The following is a 23,798-nucleotide window of genomic DNA, read 5'->3' as shown; positions in this document are numbered from 1 at the left end:
AATCCTGGCTGTGGGCAAGGAAGGATCTAGACTAGCTTGGTGCCCTAGCCTTCGCTGGAGAGTCTCTATGGTGAAATGGGCACAGTGCGTACATGAACCGGGGGCTTCGAGCACAAGCTGGGCATGTTCCAGGCCGAGGCAGCAAGAGCAGACCTGGTGTGTGTCTTTACTTGAGATTTTGTTGCCACAGTCGAGCCCTGGAGTCTCCGTTTCCTCTGCTGTGAGATTAGATTAGATTCAACTCATTGTCATTGTGTGCACAAGGCACACAACGAAATGATCGTTCTAGATCACTCATCCAGAGATGGTCATGCAGCCAGAGACCGTTAGGGAATGTGGTTTAAGTGTCTTGCCCAAGGACACAACGCAGTGCAGGGACAGGGGCTTTAAGTTTAATTTATTTATTTGTTAATTTGAGGGAACTTCTGCAGCAGCTCTGGGACAAACTTTTCAAACAACCTAATTTAGGATACGTTTACACTTCAGTGATCTCACTTCATTTTTCCTTCTTTCAGTGACACAGTACACATAGACATTACTGCTTAGTGTTTGGTGTATTAGGAGCCATATTAGCACAAACTGCATTACACTCACTGGACACTTTATTAGGTACACCTTGCTAGTACTGGGTTGGAAAAACACCACTGTGCTCTGTAAAAGGAACAGAAAGAGAGAGTCTGTCTGTCACTAATGCACAGCTCAACATGAGGGTCTGTCACTGTTTTAATGCTGATTCAGTGAACTGATTTGTGTCTCGCACAGTGATGCAGTTGTGTGATTTCCTGGAACTTGAGATGACAGGAAGCGGTTTTCTGCTCTGCTGAAAGGTTCAAACTTCATTTACAGTTACGGGGCAGGAGGACGAAAACAAGGTAGAGTTATTGTGTATTTATATGGTTTATGAATAATCAGAAAAATTAGTTTCTGACTGGAAAGAATTTGTATGAATGTGCCTCAAGTCTAAACAACAACTCTGACAGTAATGTTAGTACATTTTGGTACACGTGCCTGTGGCATGATACACACTGAAACATGCTGGATGCAGATGAATGCTCACCCGTCGCTCTGTGGACTGTAAATGAAAATAAAGGTCTGCTCATTTATGAGAAGTGTCAGTTTGGTTTGTTACACACTACTCTCTCTCTCTCTGTGTGTGTGCTTGTGTTACTTTCTCTTCTGGGTGTGAATTTTTTGTCTTTCAGTTTTGCCATTTTCTCTCGGATGCACTGAAAATGAGAGATCTGCAGGGAGAGGAGGACAGAGCGGAGGCTCCAGGGTCCAGCTGTCTGTCGATGAAGAGTAACCGGTCCAAAGCTCAGCCTCCAGTCTTCAGCATTCAGCCCGGACTCTCTGACACTGAGTAAGTGACGGTTACACCCAACTGCATTCTAACGTGTTTACCCATCAAACATGGCCGAACCCCTGATGTTTTCAGGTGTAGGGTTATTTTTTCTTCTTCTTCTCATTATTTCCATTGAGAAACTTTTATTTGGCTTATTTATTTGTATTGTAATCAAATAAGAGGAAAATACTTTTTTTTAACATAGTCTTTCTCTCAGGGTCTTTCTGTGTGGAGTTTGCATGTTCTCCTCTGGGTACTCCGGTTTCCTCCCACAGTCCAAAGGCATGCAGTTACTGGGGTTAGGTTAATTGGTGATACTAAATTGCCCATAGGTGTGAATGTGAGTGTGAATGGTTGTCAATCTCCATGTGTTAGCCCTGTGACAGGCTGGTGACCTTTACAGGGTGTACCCTGCCCCCCCCAACTCAATTCCAAGACCCTACAATAATTACAGAGAAAATCCAACTGTCAAAACGACCAACTATGAGCAAGCACTTGGTGACAGTGTTTTTTGTCCTTTCTGTTACCCAGTGCTGGTATTTAACTTCTGTATTTAAGACTTTTCTGTTTCTTTCTGGTCAGAATAATTTTTCTTGGTGTCCACAGAGAGAAGAAGAGGAGTCGTGTCTGTGTGGAGGAGCCGCTGTCCTGCTATTCTTTGTGTCAGGACGTCCTGAAGGATCCGGTCTCTACCAGCTGTGGACACTGGTTCTGCAGACAGTGCATCTCCTCATACTGGGACCAGTCTGCTTCATCAGGAGACTCCTCCTGTCCCCACTGTGGGGAAAGACCCAGAACCAGAGCTGGACTGCAGACAGCCAGTCAGAGCAGCTGTGGACAAAGTAAGACTGAACATCTGTCTGCTGATGGACTCATTTCTGAAAACTGGACTTCTTGTTGTGTTGTTGACACATTTCAGAGTTTCTTTCTCCTTAGTCTCAGTGTTTTTCTGTCTTTCAGCAGATGCTGGTCTGCAGGAGGTTTTAGAGGAACATAAGCTCAGTCTGAGGAGGAGATGTGAACGTGTGACTGAAGGAAGTGATCAAACAGGAAGTGGAACCCTCCTGAACAGGATCTACACTGAGCTCTACATCACAGAGGGACAGAGAGAAGAGGGTCATACCGAACATGAGGTGAGGCAGCTGGAGACAGCTTCCAAGAAGAAGACCCTCTATGACAGACCAATCAGGTGCCACGACATCTTTAAAGCCTTCCCTGACCAACAGAGACCCATCAGAGTGGTTCTGACCAATGGCGTCGCTGGCGTTGGAAAAACCTTCTCAGTGCAGAAGTTCAGTCTGGACTGGGCAGAGGGCTTGGAGAACCAACATGTCAGTGTGGTGATGCTGCTTTCATTCAGGGAGCTGAACCTGATCAGAGATCAGCAGTACAGTCTTCTGGAGCTGCTCCATGTTTTCCATCCAACATTACAGAAGGTCCCAGCAGAGAAGCTCGCTGTCTGGAAGCTTCTGTTCATCTTTGATGGCCTGGATGAAAGCAGACTTTCATTGGATTTCACCAACAGGAAGCTAGTGTCTGATGTCACACAGAAGTCATCAGTCAATGTGCTGCTGACAAACCTCATCGAGGGGAAGCTGCTTCCCTCGGCTCTCGTCTGGATAACTTCCCGACCTGCAGCAGCCAATCGGATCCCTCCTAGATGTGTTGACAGGGTTACGGAAGTACGAGGCTTCACTGATGCCCAGAAGGAGGAGTACTTCATGAGGAGATTCAGTGATGAAGAGCTGTCCAGCAGAATCATCTCCCACATGAAGACATCCAGGAGCCTCCACATCATGTGCAGAATCCCAGTCTTCTGCTGGATCACTGCTACAGTTCTGGAGCACATGTTGACCACAGAGCCGAGAGGAGAGCTGCCCAAGACCCTGACTGACATGTACTCACACTTCCTGCTGGTTCAGACGAAGAGGAAGAAGAACAAGTACCATGAGGGACATGAGACGAGTCCACAGGAGCTGACGGAGGCTGACAGGGAAGTTCTTCTGAAGCTGGGGAGGCTGGCGTCTGAACATCTAGAGAAAGGAAACATCATGTTCTACCAAGAAGACCTGGAGCAGTGTGGTCTGGATGTGACAGAGGCCTCAGTGTACTCAGGATTTTGTACAGAGATCTTCAAAAGGGAGTGTGTGATCTTCCAGAAACCAGTCTACTGCTTTGTTCATCTGAGCATTCAGGAGTTTCTGGCTGCAGTCTACATGTTCCACTGTTTCACCAGCAGGAAGATGGAGGTGCTGGAGGACTTCCTGACAAATGACTGTCCAGATGTATTCATTGATGAAAATGATGATGGTATAGCCATCTATTTTCAAGAAGACTTTCTATCCACCATGATGCAGAAATCCCTCCAGAGTAAAAATGGCCACCTGGACCTGTTTGTTCGTTTCCTTCATGGCCTCTCTCTGGAGTCCAACCAAAGACTCTTAAGAGGTCTGCTGGGTCAGACAGAGAAAAGTCCAGAGATCATCCAGAGAGTCATCAATAATCTGAAGAAAATGAAGAGTGATAACATCTCTCCTGACAGAAGCATCAACATCTTCCACTGTCTGATGGAGCTGAAGGACCTCTCAGTCCATCAGGAGATCCAAGAGTTTCTGAAGTCAGAGAACAGATCAGAGAAGAAACTCTCTGAGATCCAGTGCTCAGCTCTGGCCTACATGCTGCAGATGTCAGAGGAGGTTCTGGATGAGATGGACCTGAAGAAGTACAACACATCAGAGGAGGGACGATGGAGATTGATTCCAGCTGTAAGGAACTGCAGAAAGGCTCGGTGAGTCCAGATCTGATTAAAACTGTAAATTATTAGAGTTGAGTTGCTCAATTATTTACCACAAAGTACAGATCACACTAGAAAGACTCATGCTGCAGAGGAGTAGCACATAAGTCTAAAGGTCCTTCTGACATGGGGTGGGGGAGTAGTGTGCATGTGTTTCTAAAGCCTCTTCTTTAACCACAAGAACCATTTTCTTGCAGATTTGCTCCAGCTGGTACTTCTATAGTTTCTCATGCTCATTCTTTCTAATGGTAACCACTCTGGACTCTGAATCCAGCAATCTGAGTTGGCAGTGGACTCATCTCTGTGCCACTAATTGTTGTGACACACATCAGTTAATTAAACTGCAGGAATGTCTTAATGTACAATTATTTCTTGTTAAATGCAGGAAGTAAATACAAATTACTCACTTTATAACAGCATGTTTTGTAAAATATTTGCAATTGCAGGCTTTCTAGCTGTGAGCTGTCAGAGAGCCACTGTGAAATTGTAGCATCGGCTCTGACGTCCAGCCCCTCCCATCTGACAGAGCTAGACCTGAGTGGAACCAAACTACAGGATTCAGTTTTGAAGCAGCTGTTTTCTGGTCTGGAGAGCGCAAACTGTACACTGGAGAGTCTGAGGTCAGTTGTTGTTGTTGTTGTTATTTTCGCCCTTTGAGTTTATCTCTGGATCCCAAGTCTTGCATGTCGGTCCATATCCTGCCTGCCAGACTGCTGTACCCTAACACCTTCAAACTGTTGACACTTTGCTGTTAGCCTCTATGCTCTTTTAGTTCTCCTGCTGCTTCTGCATGGGGAAGACCACATTTGGCGCTGGGACCAAATTTATTTACATTACACAAGCTCTCTCCTGCTGTATCATTAGAAATCATATTCATTGCTATGCAGATGATACTCAGCTTTACTTATCAATGAAGCCAGATGACACACATCAATTAGTTAAACTGCAGGAATGTCTTAAAGACATAAAGGCCTGGATGACCTCTAATTTCCTGCTTCTAAATTCAGATAAAACTGAAGTTCTTGTTCTCGGCCCCACAAATCTTAGAAACATGGTGTCAAACCAGATACTTACTCTGGATGGCATTACTTTGGCCTCCAGTAACACTGTGAGAAATCTTGGAGTCATTTTTGACCAGGATATGTCCTTCAATGCACATATTAATAAAATATGTAGGACTGATTTTTTGCATTTGCGCAATATTTCTAAAATTAGAAACATCCTTTCTCAGACTGATGCTGAAAAGATAATTCATGCATTTATTACTTCTAGGGTGGACTATTGTAATTCATTATTATCAGGCTGTCCTAAAAGCTCCCTAAAAAGCCTTCAGCTGATCCAAAATGCTGCAGCTAGAGTACTGACAGGGACTAGAAAGAGAGAGCAGATTTCTCCCATATTGGCTTCTCTTCATTGGCTCCCTGTTAAATCTAGAATAGAATTTAAAATTCTTCTCCTCACATACAAGGTCTTGAATAATCAGGCCCCATCTTATCTTAAAGACCTCATAGTCCCATATCACCCAAATAGAGCACTTCTCTCTCAGACTGCTGGCTTACTTGTGGTTCCTTAAGAGTAGAATGGGAGGCAGAGCCTTCAGCTTTCAGGCGCCTCTTCTGTGGAACCAGCTCCCAGCTTGGATTCAGGAGACAGACACCCTCTCTATTTTTAAGATTAGGCTTAGGGGGGGCGCTGTGGAGCCGCGAACTAAGATGGCAGCTTAAAGTGGATGCTCCGTGAGACCTGCACCAAAACTTTGAAAAACCCAGGATTAGAAACGTAATCTGGACCCGAAAATGTCAAAATCGACCACTCTTAAGGACTGTGATATTTTCACACGAAAACGCGGTTCCCAAAAACCAGCTAAAACTGATACTTCGGTAGCAGATCAAGACAAAGAGGGAGCCGCTAGCATTGATAGCATGTGTGACCTTAGCACGGTGCTAGCTGAACTTCGGTCGTTGCATTCAGAGTTCGGTGGATTTGGAAACAAATTGGACAGCATAGATAACCGTATGGGTGAAATGACGAAGTCCATCGCCTCTTTGGAGAAAAACATAGCAGAGGTGAAGCAAAATGTGGCTGCTAATGCTACTAGACTGGAGGAAGCTGAAAACAGAATTGTTACGGCGGAGGAACTCTTAGAAACTAGTACGGCTAATCTTGCCAAAGCTCTGAAGCGAATATCCTACTTGGAAGCTAAGACCGACGACCTGGAGAACCGAGGCCGAAGGAAGAACCTGCGTCTTTTTGGGCTCCGGGAGAACGCTGAGGGTCAGCGGCCTTTGCTGGAGTTTATACGGGAGATGCTGCCGCGCTGGCTGGAGACCGATAGATCCTTCATCATTGAGAGGGCCCACCGCACCCTAGCACCTCCAAAACCGAACCAGCACAGAGCCGTCCTCATCCGTTTCCTGAATTTCCAAGATCGGGAATTTGTTTTCCGCTCTACAAAACAACGCAACATTGAATGCGATGGGAATAAAATTTTTTTCGTTCAGGATCTTTCAGCAGAAACCATTCGACAGCGAGCTGAGTTCGATAACATCAGGAAAGCTTTTGCTGAAAAAGGACTGTTCCGCGGGTTTCAATATAACCCATGCAAAATGAGGATCCTCCACAAAGGGAAGATACAGTTGTTTTCATCTCCTAAGGAAGCTGGGGATTTCCTCCGCACACACTCTGGACAGGACTGACTGTACTGGTGAGCGGTTCAATTCCTGAACCACCGAATTAGCTGCTTATAACTGATAGCTGTTTTTCTCTACCTCAGCTGACATAATATCAAGTTAATCTTTGATGTATGTATAAGTCATAAGCAGCTACGGAGTGACTTTTATGTATACTGTTTTCTTATGCAGGATAGTTTAACATGTTCATATAACGCTTCTAACAGTTTGTACTTGCTGGCTATGTAGGTCATATTAATACGAAATATTTTTGGTTGAGCGCCTCTCAGAAGAGGGAATCTATGGCTACTTATGGGTTTGCTGTATTAATGTTTTATTATGGTGTATGGTTCACGGACACCACTGTTGCTTTTGAAGTGGGTTTCATAGTTCAGCTACTCCTCTTATTTGTGGATTAGCATAAGCCCCAATTTATTAATCTGAGTAAGGGAGGGGGGAATTTAAGGGTTATGTGTCATTTTCAGGGTTTTCTTTTCTTATTTAATTACTTATTTTATTTTACTCAAATCTTTGTGCATTTTACGTTAACTCAGCATCATCTATTGTCATTAATATTCCAGGAAAAAACAAAGTATGGAACAAGTTAATACTCATAATATCTCTTACATAAAAATTACAAGCTGGAATGTGAGGGGACTCAGGAAACGAACTAAACTGAAACAGGTTATAAACAGGATTAAGCAACTTAAATCAAAGATAATTTTTCTTCAAGAAACGCATTTAACAGATTGTGAGATAAAGTTTGTAAAAAATAGATGGCCAGGCCATGTGATACATGCATCATATAATAATTATGCAAGAGGCGTAATTATTTTGATCCACAAAAGCATACCATTCCAAATAGTAAAAACAATAAAAGATCCAGCTGGTAGGTACGTAATTGTGCAGGGTAATATTTTCTCATTTACTTTAAATTTAGTGAGTTTATATGGCCCAAATGAAAATAAGCCAAAATTTTTTGAAGATCTGTTTCTTACTATATCTACTCTTCAAGGATTTTACGTAATTGGAGGAGATTTTAATTGCACTCTAAAACCAAATATTGACCGATCAATTGGCTCAGATGTTTATAAAACTCAAACTAGAAAATTAATAAATCAATATATATTGGATATCAACTTGGTGGAAGTGTGGAGAGAACAAAATCCTGATAAAATAGAATTCTCTTGTCACTCGAGTATGCATAAATCCCGCTCACGTATAGATTATTTTCTTGTTTCAAGAGAACTTTTATCAAGGGTCAAACAATGTCAGTATGACAGCATAGTGATCAGTGATCATGCAGCTATCTCACTGAATATTTACATGGAAAATTTTGTGCATAATTCACCCCGTTGGCGGTTTCAAGCAAAATGGCTACAGGATCAAAACTTTGTCAAATTGATAGGGGAGAAGATAGATACTTATTTTGCATTAAATACGGATCAGACTTGCGCCTCAGTGAGATGGGAAGGATTTAAAGCATATATCCGAGGTGAAATTCTTAGCTATACAAGTACAAAAAACAAACAACATAAGAAACAAATGGAAATTTTGGATAAACAAATCAAATTTTTGGAATTAGACTTAAATGCCGACGACGACCAAGTAAAGCAGAGTGAATTGTTACGTTTGAGAACTGAATATAATAAATTATCTTATGAGGCAGCAGCAAAAAGTTTAATGTGGTTAAAACAATCTTACTATGACCAAGGAGAGAAAGCTGGGAAACTATTGGCATGGAGAATTAAGAAAATACAAAGTGAAAGAGCAATTAATAGTATAAAGACCCCCTCTGGCAGTGTAACAGTAGATCCATCTGAGATTAACGATAGCTTTAGGCAATTCTATGTGAAACTATATAAATCAGAGTGCTACCACACCTTGGAAGAACAAGATATATTCTTAGACCAACTTCAGTTTCAGACACTCACAGAAGAAACAAAAAAGGAATTGGATACAAATTTTTTTTTTTTTTTTTTTTTTTTTTTTTTTTTTTTTAGCCTGTCATGTCTGGTAGATCTTGCAAGCAGAACTGTGATCTGAATGCGTTGTTGTGCCAAACATATTTGCTATTTCAAGATGAGCTCTATAGGTTCTCAATAGGCTCTTCTTGTTGTTGTTTTAACCCTTTATTTTATTTATCTGAGTTATTTTTCCACATACTATGTAACAGCCAGAGCTGACAGGCTGAAGAAGAGGAAAATAAAGAGAAGAAAAAGGGAGAGAGAAAGGGAGCAAAAAAAAAAAGGGGAAAGAGCACAAGTCTATTAATCAGATAGTTCATCACTTTAACATATAAAAAAAAATACTATCAATACTTGCAAAAATAAATTTGTGTGTGAAAAACAAAACTAACAAAGCATGTTACGCACACCAACAATTTTGTTGAGTTGTGATTGAGTGGGCGTTTGTGTCTGTGTCATGTTTGTGTCTGTGTCATGGAACGTACTTACCAATGAGGGCAAAACGCTGCAGCTCCACCCATCAGAAGCCAGAGGCAGGTACGGAAAGCCCCCAGAACCCCAGGCCACCAGCAGCCCACCAAGGGCCAGGAAGACCCCCGGCCACTCAGTCCAAAGACAACCGCACACCTACCCCAGCAGACGGGAGAGGGTGGTCTCAGACGGAGCCCCCCCAGTCGAGGAGCGAGGGCTCCAGGGAACCCAAGGCGATGAGAAGCCAGCCCCCCCCCAGCGGCCAGCCCCCTGCACTGGCCGGCGGCAGGGCTCCCGGGCCCACGGCACCCAAGGACCGCCCGACCCTCCACAGAGCCCCCCCCCACGCCGAAGAAGCCAACGCAGCCCCGCACCGCACCCCCAAGGGGGGCAGGCCAGTACCCACGCCAGAACACCCAGCCCCACCCAGGAACCCCGAGGCACCCCCATCCCAGGGGGGTAGGGGGGAGGAGGCAACCAGCAAGGAGCGGCCAGGAGGCAAGGCACAAGGCCCAGACCCAGGTCCAGCCATACATACAAACACACCCAGACACCCGTGTACACATTTATACACAGATACTCATACATGCCCATACATACTTACCCACACACAGATATGCCATACATACACATTCACTCACCCACCCATACTCACGGAGACGGTGACAAATACACAAAGACACACATTCATCCATAGCTACCCACCCTCTGAAGGCGGGGCAAGTGGAAACCACCCCAGGGCCAACAGCGACCCCAGGACGCCACCAGCCCGGTCCCCAAGGAACCACCCGACCCCTACCCCGGGCGAGACGCAAGAAATCGGGGTGTAAGATGACCCATCCACCCCTCCTCCTCCCCAACTTGTAGGTCTATGTGTTAATGTTTGTGAGTGAATGAGGTGTATAGGGTGCAGTTAAAATTGAGGGGACAGTTATGCCACAAGCGCCAACTGTTGGTCGTCAGCGCTTGCCCACACTGCCCCCCCAAAACCCTCCATGTCTAAAGTGCAAATAAAATTTGGAGACAGACAGTGACGAGGATCCGAGTGGGGCCACCTCAGCGGCCCATCTCATCAACCTCTGAGTAACATGCCTGCCCCAAGGGTCCTATGTGTATCAGGGTGTAAGTGTGTATGTGTTGTGAGTTATAATGACTAAAGTGCAATTAAAACGGAGAGGCAAGTGGTGGTGCAGCTCTCCACGTGGCCTCTCCATCCTACATCTGTGAGTGATGTGTATTCTGTGTGTGTGTGTGTGTGTGTTTGTGTATGGGGAGGGGGAGGGGGGGGGGGCATATGACCAGGAAAAATCCTGGAAGAAGAGAGCCAGCTGGCCGCTGGCTCAATAGGCACCCCGACCTCCCACACCCCAGCACAGGGCAGGGGGAGGTGAGCCCGGGGCCGCGGTGACAGCATCCCGGAGCACTGCAGCACCCGAGGTTGGCGCCCTCGCCCCCACCGCAGAGGGCGGCCCGCTCCTCCTAGATGCCCATTCACTCAACAATAGACACAAACAGGCGACAGGACATACTGGCCTGGGCATTGGATACAAATTTAACGATTGAAGAAATTTCACAGGCCATACAAAGTATCAATAGTGGTAAAGCTCCTGGGCCAGACGGCTTCCCCATCGAATTCTACAAAACTTTCAAAGAAAAACTTATAGTCCCGCTCTTCAATATGTATGAAGAAGCATTTAGAAATGAAGTTCTCCCACCTACTCTAAGACAAGCAATGATCGTACTGATGTTAAAGCCTGGTAAGCCTTCCGAGGAGTGCTCTTCATTTAGACCAATCAGTCTGATGGGGGTGGACACTAAAATACTTTGCAAAGCCTTAGCAAAAAGACTAGACCCCTTTATCCCACATTTAATTCATAACGATCAAAATGGCTTTGTACCAAAACGTCAAGGGTTTCACAACATAAGAAGAGTCCTAAATATAATTCATGAGAAATTTGACGCTAAAGATACGGCTTTATTATCACTTGATGCCCGTCAGGCCTTTGACAGAATTGAATGGTCATATCTATTTAACGTTCTTCCGAGATATGGATTTGGCTGCAATTTCCTCAGATGGGTTAAGCTTTTGTATACAATTCCCGAAGCTAGTGTTTGGACAAACAACTTAGCCTCCAAACCCTTCACATTAGAACGTTCCACTCGCCAGGGTTGCCCGTTATCCCCAGTGTTATTTGTCTTAGCCATAGAACCCTTGGCAATGATGATAAGAATGCGAACTGATCTATTTGGCATTCAGTTGGGAGACCAAGAGCATAGATTGGCATTATATGCTGACGATCTGATAGTTTTTTTGACAAGTTTGTCCATTAGCATCCCAAATTTAATGCAACAGGTGGAGTTGTTTGGTCAGTTTTCTGGCTACAAAATAAATGATTCAAAGTCCTCTATTCTATTTTTGAACAGGGATGAAAGATTAAACCCGGTTATACAAACCCCATTTATCAATGCAAGAGAAGGATTTGTGTACCTTGGTGTTAAAATAACCCCAGACATTAAAACAATTGTATCAACAAACTATGATCCTCTGGTCAGTGAAGTAAACGAGTCACTAAATAAATGGATGATAATGCCCATATCATTGATTGGCAGAATAAACATGATCAAAATGAATATATTACCAAAATTTTTGTATCTTTTTCAGTCAATACCTTTGCCTCTTCCAAAACAATTTTTTAATGGATTAAACAGTATTTTTAGTAGATTTATTTGGAATAATAAAAAACCTAGATTAAGACTTCGCTTGTTATACCTGCCATATGAGAGAGGGGGGTTACAACTTCCTAATCTTAAATTGTATTATTGGTCCGCCCAGCTGCGTTCAGCCATGTTCTACTTTTCAACCGAAACGCCCCCAGCATGGATAAGAATTGAACAATTAGTAACAAACCTTAGATTAAATTTGTATTTATATTCCACAAGGCCAAAACAATTGATAAAAATGACAAAAAATCCCTTTTTAAAAAACACAATTGATGTTTGGTATAAAACCCATCAATATATTGGAGATATCCCTTCCATTTCTTCTTTCTCACCTATCTGGGGGAACAGATATTTTAAGGCAGGAAGAGCTGATGGAGGTTTCAAAATCTGGTCAAATAAAGGTGTACAGAAACTGGCAGATCTTTATAAGGATGACAGGCTTCTTACATTTGAGCAGTTATGTCAAATATATAACATTTCAAAGAAACACTTTTATAAGTACTTACAAATTAAACATTTTATTATGTCAAAACACAAACAGATTGAATCTAAACCACCACTGTCATACCTAGAGAACATTATACTAGAAAATTTAGAGAGGAGAGGTCACATTTCCTTATTTTATGCAGCTTTACTAGTGCATGATAAGGAATCCACTGCAGATAGATTGGATGCATGGAGATCTGACATCCGAGAAGAGATACAGGTAGCGGACTGGGAATCTGCATGCGTAAAAGCCCAAAAGCAGTCAATTAATACAAGGATGAAACTCCTTCAGTACAAGTGGTTGATGAGAACTTATATAACTCCTGTCAAACTGAACCGCTGGGCACCTAACATCCCAGATATCTGCTGTAAATGTTTGGTTGGAAAGGGTACTCTTTTTCACTGTGTATGGGAGTGTCCAAAATTACAACAATATTGGAACTTGGTTACGCAAACTTTGTCAAAGATCGTTGGAGTCAATGTATCTGCTGAGGCCAAAATGTGTATTTTAGGTATTTATCCAGAGAACTGTGTTTTTAATTCCAGACAGTTAAAATTGATTGACTTTGGACTCCTGCAGGCCAGGAGACTAATATCTTTACACTGGAAAAAAATGGATATACCATCAAACCACATGTGGGTGAAGGATATGGCATCATGTATGACTCTGGAGCGACTCACTTATATTGTCAGAGGAAAGGGAGCGGAATTTGAAGAAACATGGTCACCATTGATCAAGTTTCTGAAACATTACAAAGGACATTAAGAGAACTGTGCAGAGATTGCTGAGTTTAATTTTTTTTTTTTTTTTTTTTTTTTTTTTTTTTTTTTTATTATTATTTGTGGTTTTTTTTGGGGTTTTTTTTGCGCTTCGGGGACTGAGTTATTTAATGTGAATCTGTATTAAGTGTATCACTATCGCTTGTTTTTCTTCTATGTCATAAAAATTCAATAAATATAATGTAAAAAAAAAAAAAAAAAAAAAAGATTAGGCTTAAAACTTTCCTTTATGATCAAGCTTATGTCATGCCCAGCATTTTGTGTTTTTCCTTTAAGGTTCTGTTTTCATTGTTTTACTAAGTTTGTTCATTGTTTGCAGTTTTGGTTGTTATACTGTTTTCTTATGGTTTTGGTTCTTTTAGGTTATAGGTCTTATTAGTTACAGGTAGTTATATGAATCCCCGCTTGCTGTGTTGTCTTTCCTGTGTCTCTGTATTCAGGTGTCTGTCTCTTGTGTATTCTATTCCTTGTGTTCTGTCAAGTCTGCGTGTGCAACATGGTTGGTCACTTCCTGTTTTATTTTGACAGTCCTATGTTCCCTGTGCTTTGTGTTTGCATTTCTTCCTTTGTGTTATTACCTTCATTTGGTTCACCTGTTGTTTCCTGCTGTCTCCACTCTCCCATTATCTTGTGTGTATTTTAGCCCTCAGTTTTCTTCTGTTCATTGTTGCATCATTGTCTGAGCACCCTGCCTGCTGTGTGTGCATTCCTTTTTAGTTTCCAAGTGTGCCATATTGTGGTTTTCTTTATGACTTTGGATTTTGGGATTTTGTATCTTGAAAAGAGTTTCAGCATTAAAGCTGCCTTAAAACTTTAGTTTGTCTCATGCGTCCTGCATTTGGGTCCACCCCGGCCAGCCACACAGCCTAACTGTGACAGCTCATAGTTAGGGTTGGATCAGGTGACCCTGAACCCTCCCTTAGTTATGTTGCTATAGGCCTAGGCTGCTGAGGGGTTCCCATGATGTTCTGAGTGTTTCTTCTTCATTCACCTTTTTTCCCTCTGCATTTAATCATTAGTTATTATTAAGCTCTGGCTCTCTTCCACAGTGTGTCTTTTGTGCTTGCTCATAGGGGGGCGTCTGATTTTTGGGGTTTTCTGTCTATCATTGTACAGTCTTAAAACATAAAGCACCTTGAGGTGACTGTTGTTAAGACAAAACTACAAATAACTGAAGTAAATCAGCCCATCACCGTTTTCTCTCTTTGTTTCCAGTGTTTCTCTGCTGAGCTGCAGTGGAGAAACAGTAACTCTCAGAACAAGTTTTATTTTCAGTGTAACTTTGTTAGGCACTCAGCTGGTTTGTTTATAAGAAGAAGGTCGTGATAAATAATAAATATTTTGTAGTCCAACATATGTGACCTCATTAATCCTGTAATGACAGACTTGACTGAGGTCAGTTATATGTGATTGATTTGAGTTCACATTAACAGGCTGTTGAATGTGGTTCTGACATTTGGATCATGTGTGTAGAAGGCTGATGATGATGATGATGATGATGATGATGATCCACAATAACAGAAGGGCAAAGTCACTCTGCTCATTATATGGAAAAGCTCACTGATTAGCACACAGCAATGTTGAGCTGCAAATTTAAAACCTAAACCCATCTGACTGGAACATGAATAATTTTATCCATATGTGTTATTCTTTATTCAGTTTGTGGGACTGCAATTTGTCAGAGCTCAGCTGTACTGCTCTGGTCTCTGCTCTCAAGTCCAACCCCTCCCATCTGAAACATCTGGATCTGAGTCTCAACAAGCTGCAAGATTCAGGAGTGAAACAGCTGTGTGGCTTTCTGGAGAGTCCACACTGTAGACTGGAGACTCTGAGGTCAGTTTACATAACGTCTCTTTCTCTCTCTGTCCTTATTCATATAAAAATTCTGCATTCGCCACCCTCCCAGTTTGGGCGTCACCGCCCCGAGTGTTCCAATTACCATGGGGACCAGTGTTAGCTTCACCTTCTACATCCTCTCTAACTCTTCTCTGATTGGTATTTATCAAGCTTCTCGTGTTTCATCCTGATGTTGGTACTGCTGCCAGTGGCGGTCCTAGCCTGTTTGGCGCCCTGGGCGAGCATCCCTGCCGGCGCCCTCCCACCCCCACCCCAACCCCCCATAGCAATCGCGCAGCAGCGCCTACCGCACTACTCCACTTGGGGGGTAATGAGCACCTGCTGTGTGGTGCATGTAGCTTTCTGCCATGGTCTGACAGACAGCTTTTAACTGAAGGTCTCCCCACCATCACAGGCACACTCAGAATTTCTTTTAAATTTTTTAAAAATTAAAAAAAAAAAAAAAAAAAAAAAAAAAGAATTTCTTTTAAATTTTATTTGAAAAAACATGGAAGAAACTGAAATATTACACAGCTTCTGCTTACCTTCATCTTTGCTTATTTCTCCTGTTGTTCTTTTCTCTTTTTCCTAAACTGCACACCTGATGGCTTTGACCTTTTCCTTTCCATCTGCCGTAATTTGCACTGAAGCTGAATAGGTTATAACCACCGCCCATCCACAGGGTTGTTAGATCTGACTGACAGTTGCCAGCCCAACACAACAAAACCTCCATTGAAACTCATGTTAATAGCACCAGGTGTGATATATATTTAACTAGAAGCACTCAGAGAGCGCAAACCTCCGCCAAGGCCATAGGGTCACTGACGCTGTAATACGTGTATCTAAATACTTTGAAATAATCTTTCATCTTTCCCAGACAACAATAACCCCCTATCCCGCAATAGTGTGTTACCTCGACCAGATCGCGGCTCCTAACCGTAGTAGGGAGACCTCTGGTCTCTACTTCGCTTGGCTCGTGGCTGGTAACTAACTTGTTCATCCATGTGGGTCACCTTTAGCAAGGCGGAGAAATGCAGCAAGTCGAAGGATTTTAGCAACAGAACTTTTATTCCTTTTTCCACCGCCACCGAACACACTTTTTCCCTCGCGCTCGTCTCCCACGCTAGCCCGCATACACACACGGGGCAGAGAAAAGTGGGTGGTGTCTCTTAAAGGGGAAGGCTCTGCCTGTATCCCGCAATACTGAAGAATCCTTAAAAAAAATTCCTGGATCCAGATCGTGATTTGGATCGCCACCAAAATTTAATCACTTCTTCCTCTTGTCATTTCCAACCGCTCCACAAAATTTCAGTGACATCCGTTCATAACTTTTGGAGTAATTCTGCTGACAAACAGACAGACAAACAGACAAACAAACAACGCAACCGAAAACATAACCTCCTTGGCGGAGGTAAATATACAGAGCTTTGGGTGAGTTGCCTTTATTTATAATTCAGCAGTTACTGTTGGCTGTAACCAGGCCAAAACTGTACAGGCATGAATGAATGAACCCGGCTGACTGTCTCACTCTCACGCCATCACTGCTTCACTTGACTCGCACCCCAGGCTGAGAGGAGAAGGGGGCGGGGCAGTGCTGTGTGTGTGTGACGATCTAGTGAAGCAGTGACAGCGAGACAGAGAATCCCCCGCCTGCCCCTTTCCTTCTGTTACAACCTGTCTGACCATTGCAGAAAGCTACATGCAATACACAGCAGGCAGAGGGCGCCTATTACCCCACAAGTGGAGTAGTGCGGTAGGCGCTGCTGCGGCGATCGCAATGCATTGGGGGAAGGGGGGCGGTCATGCCGCCCTAGATGAAATGCCGCCCTGGGCGGCTGCCCATGTCGCCCATATCAGAAACCGCCACTGACTGCTGCATCTATCACTGCATCTTTTCTCTGCTTGTCCACCATTACTGTAACCAGCTGGTTAGACATCAAGTGTTTGCCTGTCTGTATCTGGAAGTCCCACAGGATCTTAGTTCAGTCTTTTTCAACCACCCTTGGGGGTGAATCCCATATTGACTTCCAGGTCATACTTGGCACAGATGTTCCTGTATACTATTCCATCCACTTGGTTATGGTGTTCCATGTGTGGCCTACCTGCTAGAATCTTGCACCCTGCTGCTATGTGCTGGGTTGTCTCAGGGGCGTCTGTGCACAGCCTGCACCTGGGGTCTTGCCTGGTGTGGTAGACCTCAGCCTCTATCGACCTTGTGCTCAGAACTTGTTCCTGTGCTGCCATGATTAGTGCCTCTGTGCTGTCTGTCCTTGTTTTTGCAGCCATTGGTAAGATTTCTCTATATCAGTCACTTCTTCTATCTACCAGTGGTACATGCCATACAGGGGTCAGCTGAGGTATTGAGTCATGTGTCTGCTCAGCCACTATGATGCCTGTTAGGAGCTTCCATGTTGTACTGTGGCAGGTTATTGGCCGGTCTTTGGATGGAACCAGTCGCTTCTGGGATCCTTGGGGATGAGGGCTGTCCGAGCTTCGGTCAGCCATTCCGGGTGTGTCTTAGGCCATTAGCATTTGTGCTGCCAGGTGCTGATGGAGTGCAGTTAGCTTCTTTAGCCAGTAGGTGTGAATCATGTCAGGTCCTGGCGCTGTCCAGCTCTTCATGTGTGAGACTCTTTCCTGGATGTCTGCCATTGTGATGGTTACTGGAGCCTGTTCAGGGAGGTTGCTGTGGTCTGCTCTAAGATCCACTAGCCACTGAGCATTGGTATTGTGTGTTGCATCCTCCCATATGCTCTTCCAGTATTGCTCCGTCTCCAGTCTTGGTGGGGGTGCTGTTCTCATATTGTTCCCCTGCCACTGAGAGTACACCTTGGATCACCTTGAACCATATGAGTGGAAAATTTTGCTGAAAATTGCATTTTCAACTTGTGGAGACCATCCGTTTTATTCTCCTGGCTTCTATCCCTCTGGTATACTTCTTCAAACAGTTAACCAAGGCCGTGAGTCTTTGCTTGGCAGTCTCTAAGGCCTCAGGTATGGACAGCTTGTTGTATTTGTTAGGCTTCTTCATCACACCTCTCTGCAGCTTTGATAGCTGGCTAACTTCCCCCTGCGCTGCCTTGATAATAGCCTCTAGTCTTCTTTTCCATGGAGGGTACTCTTCCTTGAGACTGTCATTCACTGTAGAGCCAAGTATCTTGAAGATCACTGCTGCCGTGGTATACATCAGATGGTTTGTTTCAGTGATGGTCACAGTAGGGATTGTCCACAGTTCTGTCCATAGTTCATTCACATCTTCTATCAGACTTTCACAGGGTACTTCACGTGGTCTTGGTAATCTGCCACAGAGGGTCCAGATTTCCAGCTTAGCCATGATCTTCTCTTTCAGGTCAGCTGCTCTGCATACAACAGACCAGCTGTTCTTGGGGCTTGGTACCTCAGAGTGTGAGGATGGTGATATCTCCCCCCTGACCTGACATCCTGCATATGAGTAGAAAATTTAGCTGGAAATTGTATTTTCATCTTTTCACGATGCATTCTGTTGTGTTTTGATTATGTTTGGTGAAGGAGAAATATTAGTAATTATTTTATTTATTTCAGTGTGACATCGCAAAAGTGCCAAGAAGTCTTTTTAAAGTGATTCCAGTGTGTACATGCACTGGTGTGTTACAGGAGCTTCATGACCCTGACCAGATGTTTCTAGTTGTATGTAACCAATAACCACTACAGGGACTGTAGTGGTTATTGGTTATTTGTCCTCACCAAAAACCGAGAACTCAAACTGCCACTGAGGCATCTCAGGACAGGTCAAAAATCTCAAAAATACCAGCACGTCCATACCAAAGTGCATTTGCAGCAGACTTACAGACATAGACCTTTAGTCTGCAGCCTTTCTGTCGCCTGGTCTCTATGACCCGGTGCCTGCTGGTGCCAAAAAGTGAACTCAAATTTACCAAAAGAAAAATAAACTATTAACTTATTCTTAGCAAAAAAATAAACTCAACATTGACGATTCATCACTTCACCCTGTTTCAAGTCATGTCATGGTAAAAATACAGTTGTTAGGTTTTAAGTACTAAGACACAATAAAGGAATCAAAAACTAAGTTTTTATAAATGTCAGTTATTCAAGTGTGCTTAGTCTCTCACGCATTTATTATTAGCTTTAGTGAAATGAACAATGACGCAGTGTAATATGTCATGTTTTTATGCATCTGAGGTTGTATTTACCTAATATTAAAACCTGCCAAGGACCATATTATTCTTATTATGTCCTCATACATAAAACCTCAGAACTGAAAGAGGGTGCACTTTCTTTTTATGATGACTGGAAGCTCAGGTGCTGGGATGTATCAGATGATATAATAAGATGACTTTAACATAGCACAGGGCTGATAAGAAGTTTCCTGTTTGTCAGAGTGTTCACACACGGAATAATATGAGGTAATGATAATGAATAATATAAGTTATTTGCTCTTCATGTGTTTCTTCTTTATTCAGATTGTATCGCTGCAGTTTGTCAGAGGTCAGTTGTGCTGCTCTGGTCTCTGCTCTGAAGTCCAACTCCTCCCATCTGAAACATCTGGACCTGAGCTACAACAACTTGCAGAATTCAGATTTGCAGCAGCTGTTTGATCACGCAAAGAGCACACACTGCAGACTGGATCTGAGGATCTGAGGTAAGTAGAAGGTTGGATTGAGGCCACGCTGCTTTCAGTAATATTTTATTAAAGATCCAGAGCGCCCTGCAAACCCGCAGCCTTCTCAGTACATCTGTGAGAGCAGAACAATGATAGACGGGTCAGTCGGTCAGACCAGCCACAAGCTTCCTGTGATTGTGTGTATAAACTGATGTGTAAATGTATTCAAGTCTACAGGAAGTAAAAATGGATTCCAGCTGACAGCCTCACACCTGATCTGCTTTCAGCAGGTCTGCCTCAGTCCCATCCTCACTAACTGCAATCACTGGCTCTTATTTCAGAGAGCAAACCACTTAGTGCAGAGCAGCAGCTCTGCTGAAGTCCAGGAGTCACATTTAAATATATGTCCTGGCAGTGGATTCATGCAGATATGTTCAGTAACAGCATCCATTAGTCAGCTGATATTTCAGAAACAGATGTTTATCTGTTTCACTGGGGCAGCAGGAAACGCCCCTCTGCTGCTTTTTATATCTGCATCACTGACGGCTGAGACAGTTAACACGTCTGTTCTTTCCTCTCTCTGCAGATTGGAGTCATCTTGGTGAATAAGACAGCGTGTGTGCTGAGAGAGGATGAGCTGTGTCCTGATGATGACACTGAAGCAGCTGCAGCTCTGACTGGGCCATGTTACTGAGAGGTGGAGGGGAGAGCAGCGCTTCATCCAGCAGTGACCAACAGAGGACTCATCAGCTCACAGAGACTCTTTCTTTCAGTGGATCAGCTGGAGATCCATCACTACAGTGTTTCAGGACTCTCAGCAGTTCCTTCCCTCTGTGGAGGAAACAGATGATGCTGAAAGTCTGTGCAGGTGTGTTTTCAGGTGTGTTCACTCCAGCAGGTTAACATGAGAGCTTGCTGCACTGCACAGCTGCTCTGAATGCAGCGAGAATCTGGCATAGAGTTAGGCCTTATTTCAATGAAGTCATATATACAGTACCAGTCACAGGTTTGGACACACTTATCCATCATTTCTACATTTTTCACATTACCCAGTGCCCTTTTAAAGCTACTATAAGTCACACTAATTCATAAGTTATTGCAGTGCAGCTCAGTTTATTGTTGGTGCTTCTGCAGCAGGTCTGAGGAGGACACTGAGCTGACGGGCCTGTGCAGCTCACGTCTCTGAAACTCAGCAGAGGTCATTTTAAAGCCTGAAAACTGAAAACAAATGCAAATATGTTAAAGATATTCAGCTGTCTGAGTGTGTGCCGAGTTCATGGACCCACAGAAACTGCTTTGTTTCTGCACTCCAGCAGATATTTTAACTGTGGCTGCATTTCTGTCTGAGCATGCTGTGCATGTGTGCCTGTAAATAAACATGGCGTTTCTTTTTTTTAAATGGCAGTGACTGAGCCCAGTGCCTCTTTGTCAGTTTGCTCCAGTTCTTATGGACTGCTGCCCCCTGCGGGTCAGACTGAGGGTGAAGTCACTCAATGCTGCAATTAAAATTTTCTGTTTAAAGTAGAAAAACTAGAGAATAAATGGAGTCAGAGCTGAAAATTTGTGCCCATTTATTTTTCTCCTTGAAACCAGGGTCGCTCTCTCTCTGCTGATACAGTTACTGGAGCTCACCCAGCAGTCTTTCTCTCATCCATATGTTAGCAATCAGTCGAATAAGCCAGTTTTTATAATTACACTTTGAATCTCGGTGTTTAACTGCACGGAGCGCCTGCATCGTTCAGTGTCAGTGAGGACTCATCACGAGGGGAAACGCTGCGTGCTCCTGCAAAGTTTAAAGTGGACTCTTTTTTAGGATATTCCTGCGCCCTGCGACAGGAATACGGGGCTTTAAAATTCATATTACTGAGTTTATAAAGTGTTCATTAGGAGAACAAAGAAAACACCTGAAATCAAGCCATGGATCATCAGGGAAAGACACGGAGCAGAGTGGGCAGTCTCTGTAAACTGCTGCTGGTGAGAGGAGATGGTGTAATTATGCACTGAAAATATGAAATCACCATTTCATCAACATTTTCCCAAATAACTGTAAACAAAATCTGCATGTTTGTGCTAAATTTCAAACACTTTCATTGTATACAAACTGCTGTCACTGTTCATAGTTTAATGTCTTCTTCTGCAGTTTTTTTTTTCGCTGTCTGAGGCAGAAACATGAAGGACAGGCGATCATCACTGAGGATCTGGATCAGTGAGAACCAGCTTGGTGTTGATGGTCGGTCCAAGGTCAGTCACACTTTAACGTCAGAGCCAAAAACTTGCTGCACAACCTGTTAAAAAGACGTCCTTTCATGACCAGCAAACATGAGAAATATCTGTGATACAGCAACCAGGCCCACCAGGCAAGTGTTTCAGCAAAGCCTCTGCTTCTGAGTAACATTTGTAAGGAAACAGAGCCTAACTAAAGTAAGCTAGCTAACTATCTACGGTGGCTAACGATAATAATGGCGCGTATGGAGGAAATGTCTCTGCAGCTGGATATCGAAGCCAAAGAAAAACAAAGTATTAAGGAGATTCACTCCTATGCTTGCACCAGTGAAACAACTATATATCCTACCTGCACCTCAATGTGTATTTAACTAACAGCCAGTGTTAAACTATAATAACCAGTGCCTTAACTTATGACAGCAGTGTGTTAACTCATATAACCAGTGCTCTGGTTATATGAGTGGACCTATATCCTGTCTCCTGTTGTGTCACACCCATTTGTCTTAAAGGCTCGACCTTAAGTAGAAAGAGAGAGCAGATTTCTCCCATATTGGCTTCTCTTCATTGGCTTCATTAATCTCTGTCTCCCCCCCTCAGCAGATGACCCCCCCCCTCCCTGAGCCTGGTTCTGCTGGAGGTTTCTTCCTGTTAAAGGGAGTTTTTCCTTCCCACTGTCACCAAGTGCTGCTCATAGGGGGTCGTTTAGACTGTTGGGTTTTCTCTGTATTATTGTAGGGTCTTTGCCGACAATATAAAGCACCTTGAGGTGACTGTTTGCAGGATGTGGCGCTACATAAATAAAATTGAATTGAAGTGAACTGATGAAAAGGAAATGATTTCCACAGGCTGCAAAGGAAAACACATTTGTGATTAACACAAACAGGTTAAATAACATTTCCCCTTTAAAGCCCACAGAGCTGCAGCTGTCTCTCTCTGAGCTGCGTCACAGTAACTGAACCTCAGACTTCCCACATATCTACTTCCAGGGAAAGCTGGAGCTGCCCCTCCCTTTGCCCCTCTGTCTCTCACGTTCTCCTTCCTGCCATTTCTCAGCTGCTCTTTAGCTTCCACGTCTTCCCAGATCTCTCCATCCTTAAAAGGAAAAACAGCCCTTCAGGGTGCCCTGCAGCTGGTTTCACTGCTGCACAATAAAGGCTCACAAAGGGTAACATGCAAACAGCTTCAGAACAACATGAGAGACTGAAAGGACGTAAAAATGAGGAAGCAAAAAGCACTACAGCAGGTTGGAGGCATCAAGACTCAGTTCCAAGTTTCACAGTCAGTCGCAGTTATGTTTGTCCATCAGTTTCTGTCATCCTGCTGTTTTTGTCACAGCTGCACAGCAGTGACGTCACACTCACAGGAGGGTGGTGTTTGCACCGCTTTGCTCCTCCTGACAGCTCGTTCACACTCAGAGGGATAAAACTGCTGATGCTCAAAGACTTTGTAGGTCTGCCTGATTCCACGAGGAAAACTGATCAGGAATCAATAAACGGATCCACAGAGACTCTGAGTTTACAGCTGGCACGAAGCATCAACAAGTGTGATCTGCACAAAAACACCAGATAGCATCAAAAGGATGGAACCTGCATCACTGAGGGCAGTGCTTTTGGAAGTATATCTCATTCTTTCCAAACCCTGAGTAAAATGTGTGCAGATACAATAAAAAGTATTTAGAACTGTGGAACAAACTGACTTCCAGTAAATTCACTCTCCTCCTGCTGCAGACAACTTCCCATGAAAACAAAAGGACTCATTTCCCCATATCTGGATTTGTTTTCTAGCACCGCCTTTCCCTCCACCCTCCCAGCCTGAGAGCAGCTTTCCGCTGATTTTCCGGGAAAAAGGAAAACCCGACATCTGACCCCACCCTCATCATTCCTCGGAATTGTTCATACCCAGCATTCCG

At 43.6% G+C, this 23,798-nt stretch overlaps 1 protein-coding gene across 1 annotated transcript; it reads left to right on the top strand.

Moving 5' to 3' along the window:
* The first annotated feature begins 769 nt into the window (after positions 1-769).
* On the top strand, positions 770-20,317 carry LOC115773371 (NLR family CARD domain-containing protein 3-like). The gene is made up of 8 exons (XM_030720076.1): positions 770-872; positions 1,203-1,360; positions 1,949-2,184; positions 2,306-4,130; positions 4,583-4,756; positions 14,890-15,063; positions 19,527-19,705; positions 20,253-20,317. Exons 2-7 carry the CDS (start codon positions 1,233-1,235, stop codon positions 19,702-19,704), a joined length of 2,715 nt encoding a protein of 904 aa, XP_030575936.1. The 5' UTR covers positions 770-872; positions 1,203-1,232; the 3' UTR covers position 19,705; positions 20,253-20,317.
* The last annotated feature ends 3,481 nt before the right edge of the window (positions 20,318-23,798 follow it).

Source organism: Archocentrus centrarchus, chromosome 23 (assembly GCF_007364275.1).
Source record: "Archocentrus centrarchus isolate MPI-CPG fArcCen1 chromosome 23, fArcCen1, whole genome shotgun sequence".
NCBI lineage: Eukaryota > Metazoa > Chordata > Actinopteri > Cichliformes > Cichlidae > Archocentrus > Archocentrus centrarchus.
The sequence above is the reverse complement of the archived record's forward strand: the minus strand, read 5'-3'. Positions and strand labels throughout refer to the sequence as shown.